At 40.3% G+C, this 18173-nt stretch overlaps 3 protein-coding genes across 6 annotated transcripts; 2 read left to right on the forward strand and 1 right to left on the reverse strand.

The window, feature by feature from the left end:
- The first annotated feature begins 9764 nt into the window (after positions 1-9764).
- On the forward strand, positions 9765-12399 carry LOC131426666 (solute carrier family 25 member 35-like). Of its 4 annotated transcripts, none has more exons than XM_058589551.1 (4): positions 9765-9924; positions 10317-10681; positions 10823-11576; positions 11989-12399. In XM_058589551.1, the coding sequence occupies exons 3-4, from the start codon at positions 10865-10867 to the stop codon at positions 12177-12179; spliced, it is 903 nt and encodes a 300-aa protein (XP_058445534.1). In that variant the 5' UTR covers positions 9765-9924; positions 10317-10681; positions 10823-10864; the 3' UTR covers positions 12180-12399. The 4 variants fall into 4 exon arrangements, with proteins under 4 accessions (XP_058445534.1, XP_058445536.1, XP_058445535.1 ...); XM_058589553.1 differs by having other exon boundaries at positions 10317-10647; XM_058589552.1 differs by having other exon boundaries at positions 10317-10643.
- Positions 12400-12541: 142 nt separating this feature from the next.
- On the forward strand, positions 12542-13783 carry LOC131426665 (dynein axonemal assembly factor 4-like). The gene is made up of 2 exons (XM_058589549.1): positions 12542-13414; positions 13483-13783. Exons 1-2 carry the CDS (start codon positions 12542-12544, stop codon positions 13717-13719), a joined length of 1110 nt encoding a protein of 369 aa, XP_058445532.1. The 3' UTR covers positions 13720-13783.
- LOC131426664 (uncharacterized) lies at positions 13717-16303 on the reverse strand. Its single transcript, XM_058589548.1, has 3 exons — positions 16063-16303; positions 15550-15993; positions 13717-15483 (listed from the first exon to the last, which is right to left on the reverse strand). Exons 1-3 carry the CDS (start codon positions 16146-16148, stop codon positions 13791-13793), a joined length of 2223 nt encoding a protein of 740 aa, XP_058445531.1. The 5' UTR covers positions 16149-16303; the 3' UTR covers positions 13717-13790.
- Positions 16304-18173: the final 1870 nt, after the last annotated feature.

An 18173-nucleotide genomic window follows, 5' to 3' on the forward strand; every position in this document is an offset into this window, starting at 1 on the left:
GAAAATTATTTTTTGGTTGTGAATTCAATTCGATGATCAATTGGCTGTCTCTTACAGTTTTATAGATATAATGGTATAAGTGACGTAACCGACGAAAAGCAATTTTTGCGGAAAAAAAATCATCTATAAGCCAAACACCACAGGCACGAAAAAATCGTGCCAACTCACGGCTTCGAAGACGTCTTCGAGCTCTTTTCTCTAACTATTTGCAGATAAAAATAACTAAAACTAGGGTAACAGAGGTATTTTGGCCCACTTTAGGATTGATTTTATTTTGGCCCACTTTGTAAAAATATACACCAAATGTTGTAATATCTTTGAAAAATCCTTCCGCAATAGGTTATCTAATGTAATTTACTTCAAATGGATGCAACATGGTTATCTAACATCGATTAAATCCATAAAGATTGTTAGGTGGGCCAAAATATATGAAGTGGCCAAAATACCTCTGTTACCCTATATCATCTTTTAATCTGCACTGAAGGAACTACCAAGAAACTACAGGAAAATTTCGTAATTATTGAAAAAGAAAGTAGACATGGAGAACTCGACATTAGCTCTTAGGTCGTACTGAAGATTCTATACAGATATTTATTGCATTTTGGCATATTATTAAGAGCTTTGTTTAACATTTGTTGTGCACTTGCAGCACCTGAAAATGTTGTAATTTTTACTATGTATGATTTAATCATTTTCGGTTTTGACGTCATCGATTTATCCTCGCCAAATTAAATGGTTGAAAGTAATTCGCAACCATCGCGCGTTTGGCAAAGCCAATCAGAACTAGAAAAATTATTCTTTTTAATTTTTCAAGTCATTTCATCCCGTATCACGTTGTGCATTCCATTAAAGTTCGCAGTTAAACACGACTCTATTACAAGCGGAACGATGCGTCACTCATCAACGCCAACTGCGATCGAATACCGATTGGTCGTGAAATTGTTTTAAGCTGGTTCACACGATCCATGATACTTCTGTCTCAAGCAACATTGATGCTAACTCTGAACGTTTGGAGCAGAAATGTTGTTTTGAGGTTGACGAAAGCCAAATGTGTCATGTGGATGAATTGTACCAAGCATCTATCATCGGTTTTGATGTTCAAAAGAAACGGGGTCTCCTCAGGTTTTATGTTTGACTGCTCATTAATAGTGCGACACGATAGATCACCGTTCTACTTTCTCACACAGCATCACATATGTAGCTCCTCGACGTCAATATTCAAGAGTGGGAAAGCGAAAAATTGAAATATTATTAATAAGCTAGTTTTATTTATAACTTAACGGGAGCGTACACCGGCGGCGGCGTCTCGAATTTGGCTTGTTCCGGCTTGATTTATCACTTTACATGTTGAAACTCAAGAACGTTCCGCATTTCAATCAATAATAAAATTGTATATTTGAAAAACTCTGTATGCTGCTGACCAATTTGTGTAATGAAACCGCAGTCCTTGAGACCAACCGAAACATCGGCTTCACCAACGGCAGGTGATCAAAGTGACCACATCAAAGCATGCCTCAGCAGGAAACAAAAAAAAACTCAGTGCCATGGTTACCATGGATGATGATGATGTATGGAGTCGGTTCAACCGAAGAAGAGGTTCAAACTTGTTGCCTTTTGCTTGACCAGTCGACGACGACGGAATATACACGGGAAACGCAACAACTGTTCTCACCCCGCGACAATTAGAGCCACAAAAAAAAGCCTGTCTATAGCAGCCCTTACACGTGACAATGTTATTGTCAATCCAAAGTATTGTCAATACCGTCAATCCAATTGACTTGGTAACTGGAGTCCGCATTTTTCGAGAAAATCAAGCGTTTGGAGCTTAAAATATTGCAAATGAATATTAAAATATAGAGATAAGAGATTATTGCACATATTTAACAGTTTCTCTCTGGAAAGAAAGTATTGTTGGATTGATGAGCAGTTTTGATTTTTTTGACAATATTTTCGTCAATCCAATGAAGTTTCCATTACACGATCAAAAGTATTGTCAATACTCCTTGTATTGACAATAATATTGTCACGTGTAAGGGCAGCTTATCGAGAGCCGATGTTTGACTATTTCGAGTGCCTTCCTGTGTTGCCAGGACAACCAGAAAACGGCGCTTCTCTCGCGTTCTGCAGTTATTGAGCGTTTTCGACTGATTGCGAGCACACCGAGTGAGAGAATTGGTGAGAGTGCCGGTCTCAGCCCGAAACTGGATGCCGGTGAGTGTGCCCCGAATGGTTTTTCTTTGACCGATACTCAGTCCCCGTATGGGAACGATGCTCCCCCGGCAGAAACGACCGCCGAGTCGTGCGTTTTTGTGCAGACGTTCCAAGGTGAGGTGCACATGTTGCATGTCTCCGCGACGAGTAGACGGCCGGGTGTCCTTTCCAATCACCGTGTATTCTGCTGTGCTGCAGTGACGGGGGGTGTTGCCGGTGTGAGATGTTTTCCGAAAGAATGGAACCGAACCGAAGTGTAGTCATGTCATGAAATTGTTTATTTCACCTGTCACCGGAAGATTGTGGTGGTAAACACAGCGAAAACAAAAAAAAAGTCAGATGAAAGGGAACTCATTTCAAACGATTATTTTGAGGAGTACCTAATTGACACAGTCAGTTCACTATGTTAGGAGTAGCTTAAACGATTGTCAAATCCGAAGAAGACGACTTGAATAGAAATGCTCTATCCAAAATAATCGCACCGAACGTATAACGAGCAATCACATGGAAGAAACCAATCGTAAGCTTGAATAAGTTTTGCGAACCTGATCGACAGTTCAAACTTCCAAAGCACCAAATGTCAAGCAAAACACTTTAATCAAATGTTCTGAAAAACGGGAGAAAAAGGCGGGTGAGTAATGTCAGAGACATAACTGGATGTCGTGAATACGAAAAAACTGACACGCTCCCATCACTTTTCCGAATATCAGTTAGTTGATTGATTGTATGAATTGTGCAAGCTTTCCTTTTTTTCACTAATAGAGTTTGAAGCGATGCACCTACATTAAAGTACAGTTTAGTTACATTAAACAGCTACTATTCTACAACTATATATTCCAAACTTGAAACAATTCCTTTTTAATTTGCTAATATAGGAAGCTAGGTACGACAAATTTGTAGTTTATTTTTATTGAAGCTATGAAGTTCGAAGATATCTGATTCTTCTCGAAATTTCAGTACGAGACAATTGCAATGGCCTGGTCTGAAATGTATCTACGATCTTCGGTATGCAAGAGTGATTCTAATAATAATAATAATAATGATAATAATAATAATGATAATAATAATAATAATAATAATGATAATACAGATTGATCTGTATATATGGCAACCCTGTTTCGCAAGGCATATTTTCACACGACCCCATACTAGTATAAAGATGTGTTCAACATCATCATTTTCGCTTTCGCATTGCCGTTCGTAATTGAATGTGTTAGTGACGGTACAAATCTGCTTTTCTACCTGTCTTCGGAGCCATCGTTCTGACGGTGTCTCGTACGTACAGAGTAGCTGCTTTAACTTAAATGACGCTATTTCTCACATCACATTTCCTTTTATACGTGCTAGTGGTAGCACGGTAAGACGTCCCATTTGTTAGAATTCCTTTCCTATACGCAGAACGGGAAACAGTGAAACGATATAAAAGAGAGAGTTAGCAGAGCGGCAGCCAGTAATACTGAATGGGTCGTCGAGCTGTGGAGGAACAATTAAGGGCAAGGCAAAGTCCCGCTCAAACCGTGCTGGTCTGAAGTGCCCAGTTGGCGGCAGAATCCATCGTTTGCCTCGGAAGGGGAACTACGCCGAGCGTGTCGGTGCCGGTGCACCGGTCTATCTGGCGGCAGTGATGGAGTACTTGGTTGCCGAAGTGTTGGAGTTGACCGGTAACGCTGCCCATGACAACGAAAACGAAAATCATCCCTCGCCATCTGCAGCTGGCCATCCGTTGAAAACCCCGTCCTTTTCAGGATGACCACATCACTGTGATAAAGAAATATTTAGAATTGTTTTAAGTTTAGCCAGTTCTGATACGCCTGGAAAGTAGAATGTGCAAATCAAGTGGAAACATTTGTTCTAACAATTTTTGTTTTCGGCCGCATACTAAAGTAATCGCGACAAAAATACATATTGATCTGTGGCAAATCTGTTTCGCACGGCATATTTGTAAACTAGTATAAAGATGTGCTCAAAATCATCACTTTCGCTTTCGCATTGCCGTTCGTAATTGAATGTGTTAGTGACGGTGCAAATTATTTTAACTCCCATCTTGATGAATCTTTTGGTAGGAAATATTGAGATCTGAGATGGTTCTCGTGTGTGTCTTGTTTCGGTAATGGGCCTTGCTGGACTTTTTGGCTGCCTTTTTCGGTGGCATTGTGCTGACGGTGTCTCGTGCATTCATATCGGGAAACAATGAGACGACAGGTCCTCGATGTTGCTGTCGTGTGTCTTGTTTCGGGAAGAGTTGCTCAGCAAATGATAGGAAAAGTGAACCATTCAACTTTTATATGGATGCTCTTGTATAGATACAGACATCTCGCGTTCTGATTGGCTGGTGCTGTCATGGGTTAAATCAAACAGGTTTTTCAATAGTGTACTATTGAAAAACTTCAATATTGTTGTAATACACGTTCAAGTTGAATATTTTCGATTCTATTGGTAGTTAGATTATATAAATCCTTCTACAGATCACTGAGCTATGAGCTTTCAAAATACGAGAAAGGCAAACGCGCCATATGAATTATCCTCTTTGATACTCGTTTATACCAAACATTTCAGAAAAGTTTAATTGTGAACTATTTAAGAATATGTCACACAACTGAAAGTTTTATCATAAAATTGTGATCATATTTCCGATGGCATGTAGCAAGAATTATGTTGATTCATTAGATATAACATGAGATATTCACGATCAAAAACTTATCACTCTCTCAGAGGGTAAATTTTGAAAAGGCGCCCCATAGTAAAGTAAGTCGTATTCACGACAAAAATGTATGTAACTGTCATTCAAGATCGAAAACCCAAAGGCAAAAATCAAGGACCAGAAACCGTACTTCAAGTCAGTAAAAAGACGAGAATTACAAATGAACGGAGTGACAATCGAGATTAAAAACCAAGTGTCACATTAAAAAATAGCTGTCAACCAAAACTAGGGATGTCGTAATATCGATCAAGTAATCAAGTAATCGATTAATAACCCATATAATCGAGTAAAATTTAATCGAATAGTTTGAAGATTATACTCGATTATTGAATAATCGAGTAATTAGAAAAACCCGATATCCCTAAACATAACCGCCTGGAATGAACTGAAATGAAATGAACTTAGCAAAACAGGGTTTTATTTGTAGGAATCGTAAAAATTAAAGTGAAAATTCACAATCTCACCTCAAAATATAAGAAATAAAACCTGCGTAAAAAAATTCAGAAAAGATCATGATTTCTCCTGTACAGAAAAGAGAAGGTGCTCATCGGGGAGATCACCGTCGATTTGGCCTTTGTACAATAAAATCCATTCATTTTTTTGGAACGTGCCCCATAAATAATGTACGAAATCGAATTGAAAAGAGCATATTCGAAGCACAATAACTTTACGAACAGTTTTTTATGCATTGCAAATTCAAGAGCAATAAATATTTAAGAAAATATGCACTTGTATTTTATACAAATACGATCTTGCGAACGACATTTAAATCGCCGAGGAATGTACGGAAACTTAAGGTTCAGAGTCGCCAGAATCAACAATCATTGGATCCTAAGCCGGAAACGCAATTAAAAGGGTGAAAAAGGCGGGTGGGTAATGTCAGAGACATAACTGGATGTCGTGAATACGAAAAAACTGGCACGCTCCCATCACTTTTTCGAATATCAGTTAGTTGACTGATTGTATGAATTGTATGCTTTTCCCTTTTTCACTAATAGAGTTTGAAGCGATGCACCTACATTAAAGTACAGTTTAGTTACATTAAACAGCTACTATTCTACAACTATATATTCCAAACTTGAAACAATTCCTTTTTTATTTGCCAATATAGGAGGCTAGGTACGACAAATTTGTAGTTTATTTTTATTGAAGCTATGAAGTTCGAAGATATCTGATTCTTTTCGAAATTTCAGTACGAGACAATTGCAATGGCCTGGTCTGAAATGTATTAATATAATTATATAGATTATATATTGATGAATCTTTTGATAGGAAATATTGAAAGTTTAATTAACTCTTAATGATTATCTGTGGCACTAAAAGTGCCTTAATTTGTCACAATCAACAAGATCTAAGATGGTTCTCGTGTGTGTCTTGTTTCGGCAACAGTTGCTCAGAAAATGGTAGGAAAGCGACAAAATTCAACTAGTTCTTTATGATTATCTTTAGCACTGAAAAGTGCTTTGAACGGGCCTTGCTGGACTTTTTGGCTGCCTTTCTACCGGTTTTCGGTGCCATCGTGCTGACGGTGTCTCGTACGTTCATAGTAGTAGTTTATGAAAGTATAAGTAATAAGAGAATGGCATCGTTACACCACTAGGTGGATTAGAATAATAGAATAGAAATGTCCCAAAGTCGATTTTTACAAAAAAAAATTTTTTAGATTACACCAGATCTGGATGTTTCATGCATTTCTAATATATTTGGCATAAAACAATTTTTTTTCTTTAGTTTGGAGGTTTTTTTACGCGGATTTCCGAAGTTACGCGGTTAAAAAGAGACCTCAGTGTATGTTTTTTTTTAATTTGAAACATTCTATCCATTCAGGAGGGTTAAAATGAGCATGAGAGCGTAGAATCGATTTTGCAATACCATTTTCATTTCACTGTTGCTTCCGCTTGCGACTAAAAAATAAAAGTTTTGGAATTATTCTCTAGACCTGACATCGATTCCCGAAAGTATTCAGTTGTTGTTGTTGAAGAGATTGAGCATCATTTTAGCTTCAATTTTTCATGAAACAACTTCAAATCATCGTCGTGCGAGGGTTTTGGTGAATTTCAAAGCGAATACTAATTTCGTTACGCGTAAAACAGAAACAGAAGAGGTCCAGGATGACTTCTTTGAGCTATCAGTACTAAGTTTTTGTCGTGAACACGCCTTTACTTTACTATGCGCCTTTTTAGACTGCACTCTGTACCAGAATGGGTAGAACTCAATAAAGTGAATGTTCAGCAATTTATGATAAAATGTTCAGTAATATGAGAAAACCACAAATAACTCAAAATTGAAAAAACTATTCTAAAATGTTTGGCATGAACGAGTGTTAGGGTGAAATTCAGTGCCAAAAGAAGGCACGTAAAAATTGAGTCGCATGAAGCGTATCGTGTAAAACCGACAAATAGAAACACGGAATATTTGCAGTGGGTTTGCGGCCACGTTTCGTTCGTTAGTAAAACAGGCACTAACTATTCCTGATTATAAACCATGAGTATTGAACTTAAAAATGCCTCAATTTTAATTATACCGGGCCGGGCGTCAAAAAATTCAAAACAAAACACGTAATTCAGTCTTCTAATTTTACTACCAATACATTCAGAAACATTCAACTTAAGGGCTGAGACCAGTAGGTCGCGTAAAACCACGTGGCTCGCTGTGCGTATTACATTTCTCTTCATGCTCTCTCGCAAATGTGCAAAATGACTCTCGATGTGGCCGGGTGGCCAAGAAAGTTTTGATATTTCCGGTTACAAATTTGACTACATCACATAAAATCCAAGAAAGCAGCCATAGAAATCGACTTACCTTTACAAAAATAACTTTCCCTTCATTTTCATCGCGACAACGTGTATGTTTTTATGCACTAATCGCATCTAAACTAAATTATCTAGACATTGTCAGGATAGATTTTTGATCCATGCTTTTGAAGGCGAGATATTCAATGAACAAGTTGAAAGTTGCCGTTTTCAGCTATGCAATTCTTCCTTTAGAAAAAAGACTTTCTCGACCGCTAAAGTCAATGAATCATTCTGAAATTTTCACAGAATAATCTAAACTAATTTTCTAAGAGATTGTCAGTTGGGTTTTTTGATATTCGTCACCGTTTCTGAGAAAATCAGGTTTGAATCAGTTTTGATCATTGCTTCACGCATTGCATTTCATTCAGTAGCAGTTCTGCTTCGGTTATGCATGAAAAAAAAACACTCCACTGTTCGGCACAATATTAATTGAATCATCAATGAAAATCAATGGAAATCACCGATACTTCGTTACATGAAATTTATTTTACAATCAGTTTTATGCCAGTTTTCAAGTATCTTCTAATAACCGAACTTCTGTAGTCTTCTGTCGTGAAGACTAACTGTCAAACAGTTATTGAAAGTTTCAGTAAGTGTCTTTTTATTAGCCAAACGAAACAAAAACCTTGAGAAGCTCGTCGAATGGATTGAGGTACAGGTGCACAAGTTTTTGAAATAATAAAACTACTTAGAGGTTTTTGTTTACTTATAGGCAGAAAATAATTTCGTATCCTTTCTTAAGTAAATTGCTTAAAGTAATCTGCATCTCCAAGCTCCAGTTTCATAAACTAATGAGCTACTGTACAATTAACAACAAGCACAAAACTGTATTATATTTATAGTAGAGGTTATGATTCTAAGTTCTAGATAAAAGGTATCAGAATATTTCCACTGGTTTTTATAACAACTCTAGTTTAGATGTTTATTAATATTATTTATTATTTCCTAAACTTTCGTTGTGTGTTATCATATTTGATATTGGACTAATTAGTATTATATATCATTCATTGAGCCCCAATTTATTTGTATTTGTCGTGCGTCAGAATTGAAATCGCACTGTTTCATTTTCAGCAAGCCAATGTTATTCGTATTCTTATCAATCCGGTTCAGTCTCTGACGTTAGCCACCCACTTGTTTATACTTTTATACTGAATTCTTAATTCTTCTACATACACTTCCAACCGAACTGCTATTGCAATCCCAAGGATAGATAATTATGAAATATCTTTTTGTTTCCCAACTTCGACTCTTATTTTTTAATCTAGAACAAAAATTTTCTCTGGATTCATATAGAAAGTGTCAACCAGTATTCGATAGCGTTTTTAAATGGGGAAATTTTCATTCCTAGAATCAAAATCGGTTCGAACAAGCCGTTACACTTTCGGGCGAGTTCCACTGACATTAAGCATCGATTTTGAAGCAATAAAAAACCCCATTTGCAGAGTCATTTTCACTTTTGATTCTATTAATATAACAACCAAACGGGATAAGGTGTTGTTCGGACTGACTCCACCCTGCGAGAGATCCGAAAAATTTTACTAAGGCAGTTTTAAATCATTCCCATATGAGTAAACGCAGAAAACCCGCTGCGACCAGATGTGACTTGGGGATCAAGCGACAAAGAAAAAGCGAAGAAGAACCGAGAGAGAAAAAAAACAGTAACTCAAGCCTCTAACGAACCCCTCGAATGTTTATGGCAGGCAAACTCGCCTGCTTCGATGCCGCCGCCGGAGGCAAGAAGGCGGTGACGACGATTTCGTTTGAGTAAAATGTGCATCATTCGAAGCTGGACGGGGGCGTTTTACGGTTCATCCGGCCACAGTTGCGATCGTAAACAACGGTTTGTTTTCCTTATCCCTGGGGACGAATTTGCTCTCCGACGAAACTAAGTACTAAACGTAGAACGATAGCTCCCCTCGTTCCGTAGGGCCAAAGGAAACGCATGGTGATTTACTGTAACTTGTTTGAAAATTACCTATCCTAACGACAAACTGACAATCGCTGAACTGCGCATGTTCGCTGCTAATGTTTTTTTTTTGCAAAGTCAGCTGATAGTTTTTCTCAACTGTCAACAGAGACAACATAAGAAAAGATATCTTTCTTAAATGAAATCTCGCCATTCGTGAATTGATAGACAATTGATTTGAAATGATCTAGTGAGCCTGGAGTTTCAAGCTATGGCATAGTTCATATTGTTCGATACAAGACCGGGAAATGGTAAGCCATAAAGCAGCCCTTACACGTGACAATATTATTGTCAATCCAAAGTATTGTCAATACCGTCAATCCAATTGATTTGGTAACTTGAGTCCGCATTTTTCGAACAAATCAAGCGTTTGAAGCTTCAAATATTGCAACGGAACATTGAAACATTGAGAGGAGAGTTCATTGCACATATTTGATAGTTTCTTCTCTGGAGAGAAAGTATTGTCGGATTGATGAGCAGTTTTGATTTTTTGACAATATTTTCGTCAATCCAATGAAGTTTCCATTACACGATCAAAAGTATTGTCAATACTCCTTGTATTGACAATAATATTGTCTCGTGTAAGGGCTGCTTAACCATAGCAAACATGTTTAATCGTGGCCTACTTGTTTTGCTCCCGCAGTTCGACGAGAGGGCGAGAGAGAGAGCAAATTGCATGATCGCAAGCAGAGGGAGAGTTTCGTTGCGATCGTTGGTATTGTGTAGAATCATGGTGGAAGGAAGAAAATCGCGATTTGAACGATTTGGCAAACGTGACTGCACTTTTCGCTTATGTGATGGAGGAGGAAGGGTGGCGATGGTGATGGTAGCAAAAATAGACTGTGCATCTCTCTGGCTGTTGTAGTTCAGAGTAGTGTTGATTTCTGGTAGCAGTAGCAGTACGAAACGAATGAGGCTTAGTTTCTAGTGTCTCTGGTTGACTATCTTCTAGCTTCAGAACCAGACAGAGGCAGGTGAAACCGCAAATCTGACGCTTTAGAATCAAGTGTATGTGAGAGAAGAAAACGAAAAAAAAACTGCCGGTTCACAACGGAAAACTGCATATTGCAATCGAAAAATGAAAAATTACATAATTTTTGACAGTAGTGGTGACTTGAAATTTACTGTACCTTTCTTATATTGCGACAGGAACAGGACGGTCAAAGCGATCATCTGCAGCAGTGGTCAGGAATGGACTTCCTGCTGGGTGGCTGTGCAGCGACCTGTGCCGGAGTGTTCAGCAATCCGTTCGATGTGATCAAAACGCGCCAGCAACTGCAGGGAGAGCTAGTGGATGCGGCCGAACTGCAGCGGAATCCCTACCGATCGATCACCAAATCGATCGAGTCGATTCTCAAAGCAGAAGGGGTAGCCGGTCTCCAGAAGGGGCTCGTTTCAGCTCTGGCATTCCAGTTCACGATGAACAGCATCCGACTCGGGATCTACCAGACGGCGGAGAACTACGGATGGACCCGTGGCGACAGTAAATTCGGTACGCTGCTGTACTCGATTTACTGGGGTGGCATCAGTGGAGTGATCGGTGTGACCTTCTCCTGTCCGTTGTATATGGTTAAGACCCAGATTCAAGCTACGTCCCACGGAAGATACGCCGTCGGCTATCAGCATAACCACACCGGAACGCTCGACGCACTCAGCGGGATCTATCGGACGCAGGGGCTGAAAGGACTGTGGCGAGGATATCCGGGTATTGTGACCCGGACCGCCATCGGATCATCGGCTCAACTGGCGACCTTTTCAACGTTCAAAGAGTTTTTCTTGCAGTTCGAAATATTCCAGCAGTCGGTCATTCTGACGGCGTCCGCCGCCAGCATGTTCAGTGGGTTCTTCTGCTGCGTGTTTATGTCACCGTTCGATGTGATCGCGACCCGGCTGTTCAATCAAGGTATGGATGTTTGTTTGAAGAATTATTTCTAGGATCTCATCGAAGCATCCTAGAATACTACAACTTGACAATTTTCCAATTTGCACTTGAACTTGTATTTGGACTTGGACTTGGACTTGGACTTGGACTTGGACTCGGACTTGGACTTGGACTAGGACTAGGACTTGGACTAAGACTTGAACTAGGACTTGGACTTGGCCTTGGACTTGGACTTGGACTAGGACTTGGACTTGGACTAGGACTTGGACTAGGACTTGGACTAGGACTTCGACTTGGACTAGAACTTTTACTAGGACTTCGACTTGGCCTAGAACTTGGACTTGGATTTGGTCTAAAAATCCACAGAAAAATATCAATCCTACAAAACATTTGACGTCTATTCCTTTTTCTTCTCGCACAACCAAACATCCAGGAGTGGACAGCCGTGGCAAGGGTTTACTGTATCGCAGCGTCTGGGACTGTTTCCGGAAAACGCTGAACGCCGAAGGTCTGCACGGCCTGTACAAAGGATTCGTTCCGAACTATTGGCGAATCGCTCCGCACACGATTTTGAATTTGACCTTTTGGGATCAGTTCAAAAGTTGGAAGGACCTGTACTATTGACCCTTGACCCTGGGAGCGGATTTCACCCGTTCAACCGGATTAGCTTAGTTTGCTTGGTGCTAATTGCTTTGAGTTGTTTCTTTTCTTTCTGTTTCGTTCGAATAATTTTCTAGCCTAATGTTAGTGATATTCTACAATCGGTTTAAGCTTCGAAAATGCTTAGACACGGGAATTAAGCACAACGTTAAACGATGTAATAAAGTTATAATTCGATTTCAAATCGCACTTTGTCAATAAAGGTTTCATTCATTCATTCACACACACACTCAAACACGTGTGAAAATTTCAATCGTTAACACGCATGGCGGGGTTACCAAGGCAACGTGCGAAATTGTTTAGTCAATTGGAAAGGAAAAGTCAACATGCCTGTAATATTGAAAAACTTCAGCTGGAGTCAAGACTCGGAACAGGTAACCATTCGAGTGTCATTCCCGGAGAACCATCTGCGACGGGAGGAGGTCTTCACCAGTGTGCAGTTACTGAAAATTAACAAAGCTCCCTACTACTGGGAAGCGTTGCTGCTGCATCCCGTCGTCGAAGAAGAAAGCCGTTGTTTGTTGTTGGAAAATGAGGTTATTTTTTCTTTGCGCAAAACTGAAATCGGCCTCCAGTGGGACCAGTTGGAACTTGAATGTACGAATAGCGAAAGAATCCTCCGGAAGGAAGAACTACTCGCCGGGCATCGGAAACGTTTGGAGGAGAAGGTAAAACAACGGTCGATTGCACGAGATCAAAATAAGCGGGAGGAAGTTTCGAGGCAGATTGAAAGAGATGGCAACACCCGGACGGAGATCGAAAAGTTGCTGGAAGACAGTAAACAACGGGAGATGAAACGGATGGACACTCCTCGACCGAAGGAATTCAAAAAGCCCCGGCCGAAATCGGAACCCAGCCAGGAGCTGCCATCGATTCGACAGTGTGGAACCGTGACCGTAAGTTTTAGTAAGCGAAATTTCGTGACGCCCAAGCGGGAATCGATGGAACATGACGAACAGCAGTGGATAATGAAACAAGCTGCCGCCAAGAAAGCGGTCGGTTTCATCGATGACGATCTGCGACCCGAGGAACGTAATCCGGAATGGTTGAAACAGAAAGGGGACAGCTTTTTCCAGCAACGGAATTATCTGGCCGCAATTTCCGCTTACACAACAGGCATTCGGTTGAATAAGGAGTACTATTCGTTGTTTTTGAACCGGTCGGCAGCACATTTTGCACTGGAAAACTATCAACGATGTGTAAGTAAACTGGGAATCATCGAAAAAAAAAAACAAAACTGGACAATCGAAATAACGTTTGTTTCTAGGCGGAAGATTGTTCCACGGCACTGGAACTGCTGATCCCGCCAATCGAAGCTAATCGAAAAGCTCGCGTTGCTTGCCTGGCACGTCGGGGAGCTGCACTTGCCAAGTTAGGATTCCTGCGGCAGGGTTTCGAAGAACTGGTTGCTGCCGCCAAGTTGGATCCACAAAACGACGAACTTCGCCGGGAAACGCAAATGCTTCAACGAAAACTGGACGAATGTGATACTGAATCGGAGTAACAGCACGGTTGAATATTTATTAACCTGTTTTTTTTTTTCAATAACATTCAATCAATCAACACAATAGACTATTATTCTTCCTTCGGTTTCGGTACGGGTGCGTGCGCCGGTTGGTAGATACCAAGTTCCTGCAGTAATGCTTTCGGTGCCGGGTCTCTTCCACGGAATTGTCGGAAAACTTCCGACGGATGACAGCCACCACCCCGTGCCAAAAATGTATCCCGGAATCTACGACCGACCTCTGCTTCCTGGTTCTTATTTTTAGCATCGGCAAATGCTTTGTAAACATCGGCTGCCACCATCCGGGACCAGAGGCGACTGTAGTAAGCCGCACCCCAATCACCGGAAAAAATGGTGGTCATCGAACAGGGATGAGAGTCTTTCTTGTCCAGTGGGAAAGTGTGATACAGTGGATAAAGTTTCTTCACTATGTCCAACCAGTAATCGGTTCGTAGGTGCAGTTCCAAATCAAGATTGGCAAAGTAAAGTTCCCGGCAAAGGTCATATCCAGCGAGATGCGTGCAACGTTTCTGAATAGACTGAATCAACGCATCCGGAAGAGTTTCCCCCGATCCATAATGGCTGCTGATCGAACGAATCACATCGGAATCACGTAGCAGACTAGTCAACACGAAACCAGATATTTCAACGGCATCCCATTCGACGTTGGACAGTCCGGCCACTTCGCTGTAGTGTGTTTCGGTGAGCATGTGCTGGAGGGCGTGACCAAACTTATGGAACAGTATCTGCACATCGTCCAACGTCAGCAGCGATGGTTTGCCATACAATGGGGCAGGAAAATTGCAGATTAGTGCCGCCAGCGGTTTCTCTCCTGCAACCACACTTCTGTTTACGATTCCCACCATCCATCCGTTGTTGCCGGCGACCGATATTTTCTCGTCTTCCCGAGAGTACAGATCCGTGTAGAATCCCGCAATCGGTTCGGCGCCCTTCTCCGAATCGAAAATATCGTAAAATCTAACATCCTCATGCCACGTATCTACGCCGGACCGTTCGACAATTCTAATACCGAACAGTGCTTCCGATAGCAGAAACAATCCACTCAAAACTTTCGGCATCGGGAAATATTCTCTCAGTGCTTCTTTGTCGTATTGATGCAATTCGCTCAGCTGTCTTCGCTTCCAGTACGGCACGTCGTAAACATCCAGAACCCCTTTGTAGCCATTCTCCCCGGCAAACTGTTCCAGGGCAGCCATTTCATCGTCCAAAGCTGGCCGTGCATAGCGCAGCAGTTCGTCTAAAGTGCCCTGAAGCTGCTCTACCGAACCGACCATTTTCGTTTGCATCGACATATGCGCAAAGCTTTCGAATCCCAGTAGTTTGGCTTGACGCTTTCTCAGTGACCGGATCGTTTCCAGGTGGGTACTGTTTTCCAGTCCTTTGCCGGAAAAGTTTGAGCATTTTCGAGTATCAGCCTGCCAAAGGTTCCACCTTTGGGTCCGATCCGGGCAGTATTCTAGGAAATTTTGAACCACAAACGGTTGCAGTGTGATCTTCCAGGGTCCTTTAACGACTTGCGCTTGATCAATGGCCAACGCCTGAAGTAGGGAAGGAGGGAATTCTTGCATTATCTCAGCATCCTTGACAATGTGAGTGAATTTTTTTACTGCAACTTCTCGTTTGCCGTGAAATTTGGACCGTTCTTTTCCTAAGTTTATCAAAATTTCCTTCAATTCATCTTGACCCGAATCCGTCACTTCAATTCCATTCAGTTTCGATTCCAGCAAATATTTATTAATCAATCTAAAATCGATGAAAAACAAAAACATTTTCATTTCTCGACTAGAAAAAAAAACACACGCAACTCACCGTTTCTCTTCGGATGAATATTTTCGTTTGTCAGCGGCACTCTCGACCGCTTTCAAAGCACGATAAATTGGTAAACTGTTAAATTTGCGGCTTCTGGCACTTCTGGCCCGTTCGTGGATGGTCATGTAACTTTTGGTCGGCATCTTGGAACTGTTCCCCAGATAAAGCGTTTTTGCTACACCCCAAGTGGTTTCCAGTGGCACTGACACCGTCTCGATCGGAACAAATATATCCTTTATCGGATCCAATCCCGGTGCACCATCGGCAGCGGCAGCAGCAGTAATCTTCTCCTCTATGGCCTTTACCGAACGCTCCACGCCCGCCGTCTGCTGGCCAATCGTTCCGACGCATCGCTCGATCGTTACACTGTTGAACTCCGGTAAACCATTTTCTGTTTTGGTCAGAGGATTCCGTTCCGGTAAGTCTTCACCGATTTCCGGGACACTGCACAAAACAAAAGGAGACAGGAATGACCTTCAATGACGCCGGACTGGGAATTACGATTATACTTACAGCACAATATAACCGTGGCGCTTCTGGTTTGCCAACAGATTGAAGCGCGTCAAAAGTAGACGTTTTCCACAGAACGAAGTTGCCATCGTGTGGTTTATTAAAATCGCATACTTCCCAACCGAATTTGCACAATTTTGCGTATTACTCGCGTGACTTACGCACTTTTTGCCGATTGTTTTCGTAATTTTTCACTACGACGATGCGGCGATCGATGACGTTTTGAGTGCGGGCGGAGAAAACTGACAGCTGCCGTAGGGGTGCTCGAAATGTCAACCGGCTTGCGCTACACACTCAAATTGAAAAGCACTAACTTAAGTTATTTCGATTAACACTAGAAGATGGAATTTAAAATTTTTACCAGTTTGCGACTGTGATAATGGCATTTAAGCGTAACAAAATTAAAAAGAACATAAAAGGTATAGAAAATTAGCTTACGATACACGACGTTTTAAAGGCACGTAACCCGATTGACACTGATATTATTGCATTTATCGCTCTTATTATAGATGTGCCAGTGTAAAAGTGAAGTGAACGAAATCCCCTCTTTTTCAAAAGACTAGTGAAAATGAGGCAACGTATGTCATTTCTTTAGCTTTCAATTATATAAATCAACCAAGATTAGACGAATTTTTTCAAATTGGAATAATATAAATTAAAGGTCAGTTTCAACTGATTGCACTATAAAAGAAACATTTCTCGGTTGATTTTTCAGAAGGCCGTACGAGCAAGTGACAGTTTCTCTTTGTTTACTTTCTCTTCTATTAATTATCAAGCGGTTTACACTTCTATCATTTTCGACTTTCAAACTGAACTGTGAAATCCAAGAAAATCTTTTTAATCACATCACAATAATCGAAAGAGAGAGTGTATCTTGCTCTTACGGTTTTCTGAGAAATTAACCGAGATTTTATTGTTACCGAACCATTCAAAACTTAACGGTGATCTTGGAGACATATTTCAAAATATTATTGCGAGCTTTTCAATGAATTGCAAACAAATTTTCCACAATAAAGTATCCTAACAATAAAAAATCTTAAGTTTTTCCGTACCGTTTCATGTTTAACTATAGCGCACTGTTAGATATTGTGAAAGCAGATATGGTATTTCTATAGAAAACCTCGCCTAAATTATATTGAGCCTATAGTTTAATAGTTTCAAGTGCAAAATAAATGGATTATTTTTACGGGCAACGTCTTGTTTTCTACATCCCAACTATTTTGATTTTCAGATTGATGAATTTGTTTTAGAAGTTTTTATCGAAAAAAAGCATTCAATATCATGGTCAAAGTCGCATGATACGTATAGAATGTGCGCAGGAAGTTAAACTAACAAAACCTTATTCAGTACTGTTTTCTTACTTAATTCCGATCGACTGTCGAGCCTGTCGATTTGGTGGCCAAAGTAAGCAATTATATGGAACTCATCAAAAATCCTTTACAGAACTATTATATAACGTTTGTTTAACCCCGATTTTAACCGAAATTTCTAATTAAAAAAACCTGTTTTAATCCACCTAGTGGTGTAATGATGCCTTTCTCAAATCAATCATACTATCATATATAATACTGTGGTATTCTTTAAAATGATTTTTTTCGATTCTTAATAGAATAACCGAAATCGGTTTGTTTGACCGTCTACTGATAAAAACTATCAATTGGAAAAGATTTGAGGTCGATTTAGAATTGTTTTTAAGGTTTTTCCTCATTTTAAGTGATGGCATACAATTTTTAACACACTTTACCCTATATTTCCGGATCCGGAAGTCGGATCCGAATGGAATTCAGGAATTATACATGGGACCACAGGACCTTTCATTTGAATCTAAGTTTGTGAAAATCGGTCGCGCCATCTATGAGAAAAGTTAGAACACATATTTTCTATATTTTGCACATTTTACCCCATAACTCCCGAATCGGAAGTCGTATCCAAATAATATTCAGGAATTTTTTATGGGACCTCAAGACCTTTCATTTGAATCTAAGTTTGTGAAAATCGGTTCAGCCATCTCTGAGAAAAGTTAGTGCACTTATTTTCACAATTTTTTGCACATTTTATCCTATAATTCCGGAACCGGAAGTCGGATTAAAATAATATTCAGGAATTTTGTATGG

Source organism: Malaya genurostris, chromosome 1 (assembly GCF_030247185.1).
Source record: "Malaya genurostris strain Urasoe2022 chromosome 1, Malgen_1.1, whole genome shotgun sequence".
In the NCBI taxonomy this organism is placed as follows: domain Eukaryota; kingdom Metazoa; phylum Arthropoda; class Insecta; order Diptera; family Culicidae; genus Malaya; species Malaya genurostris.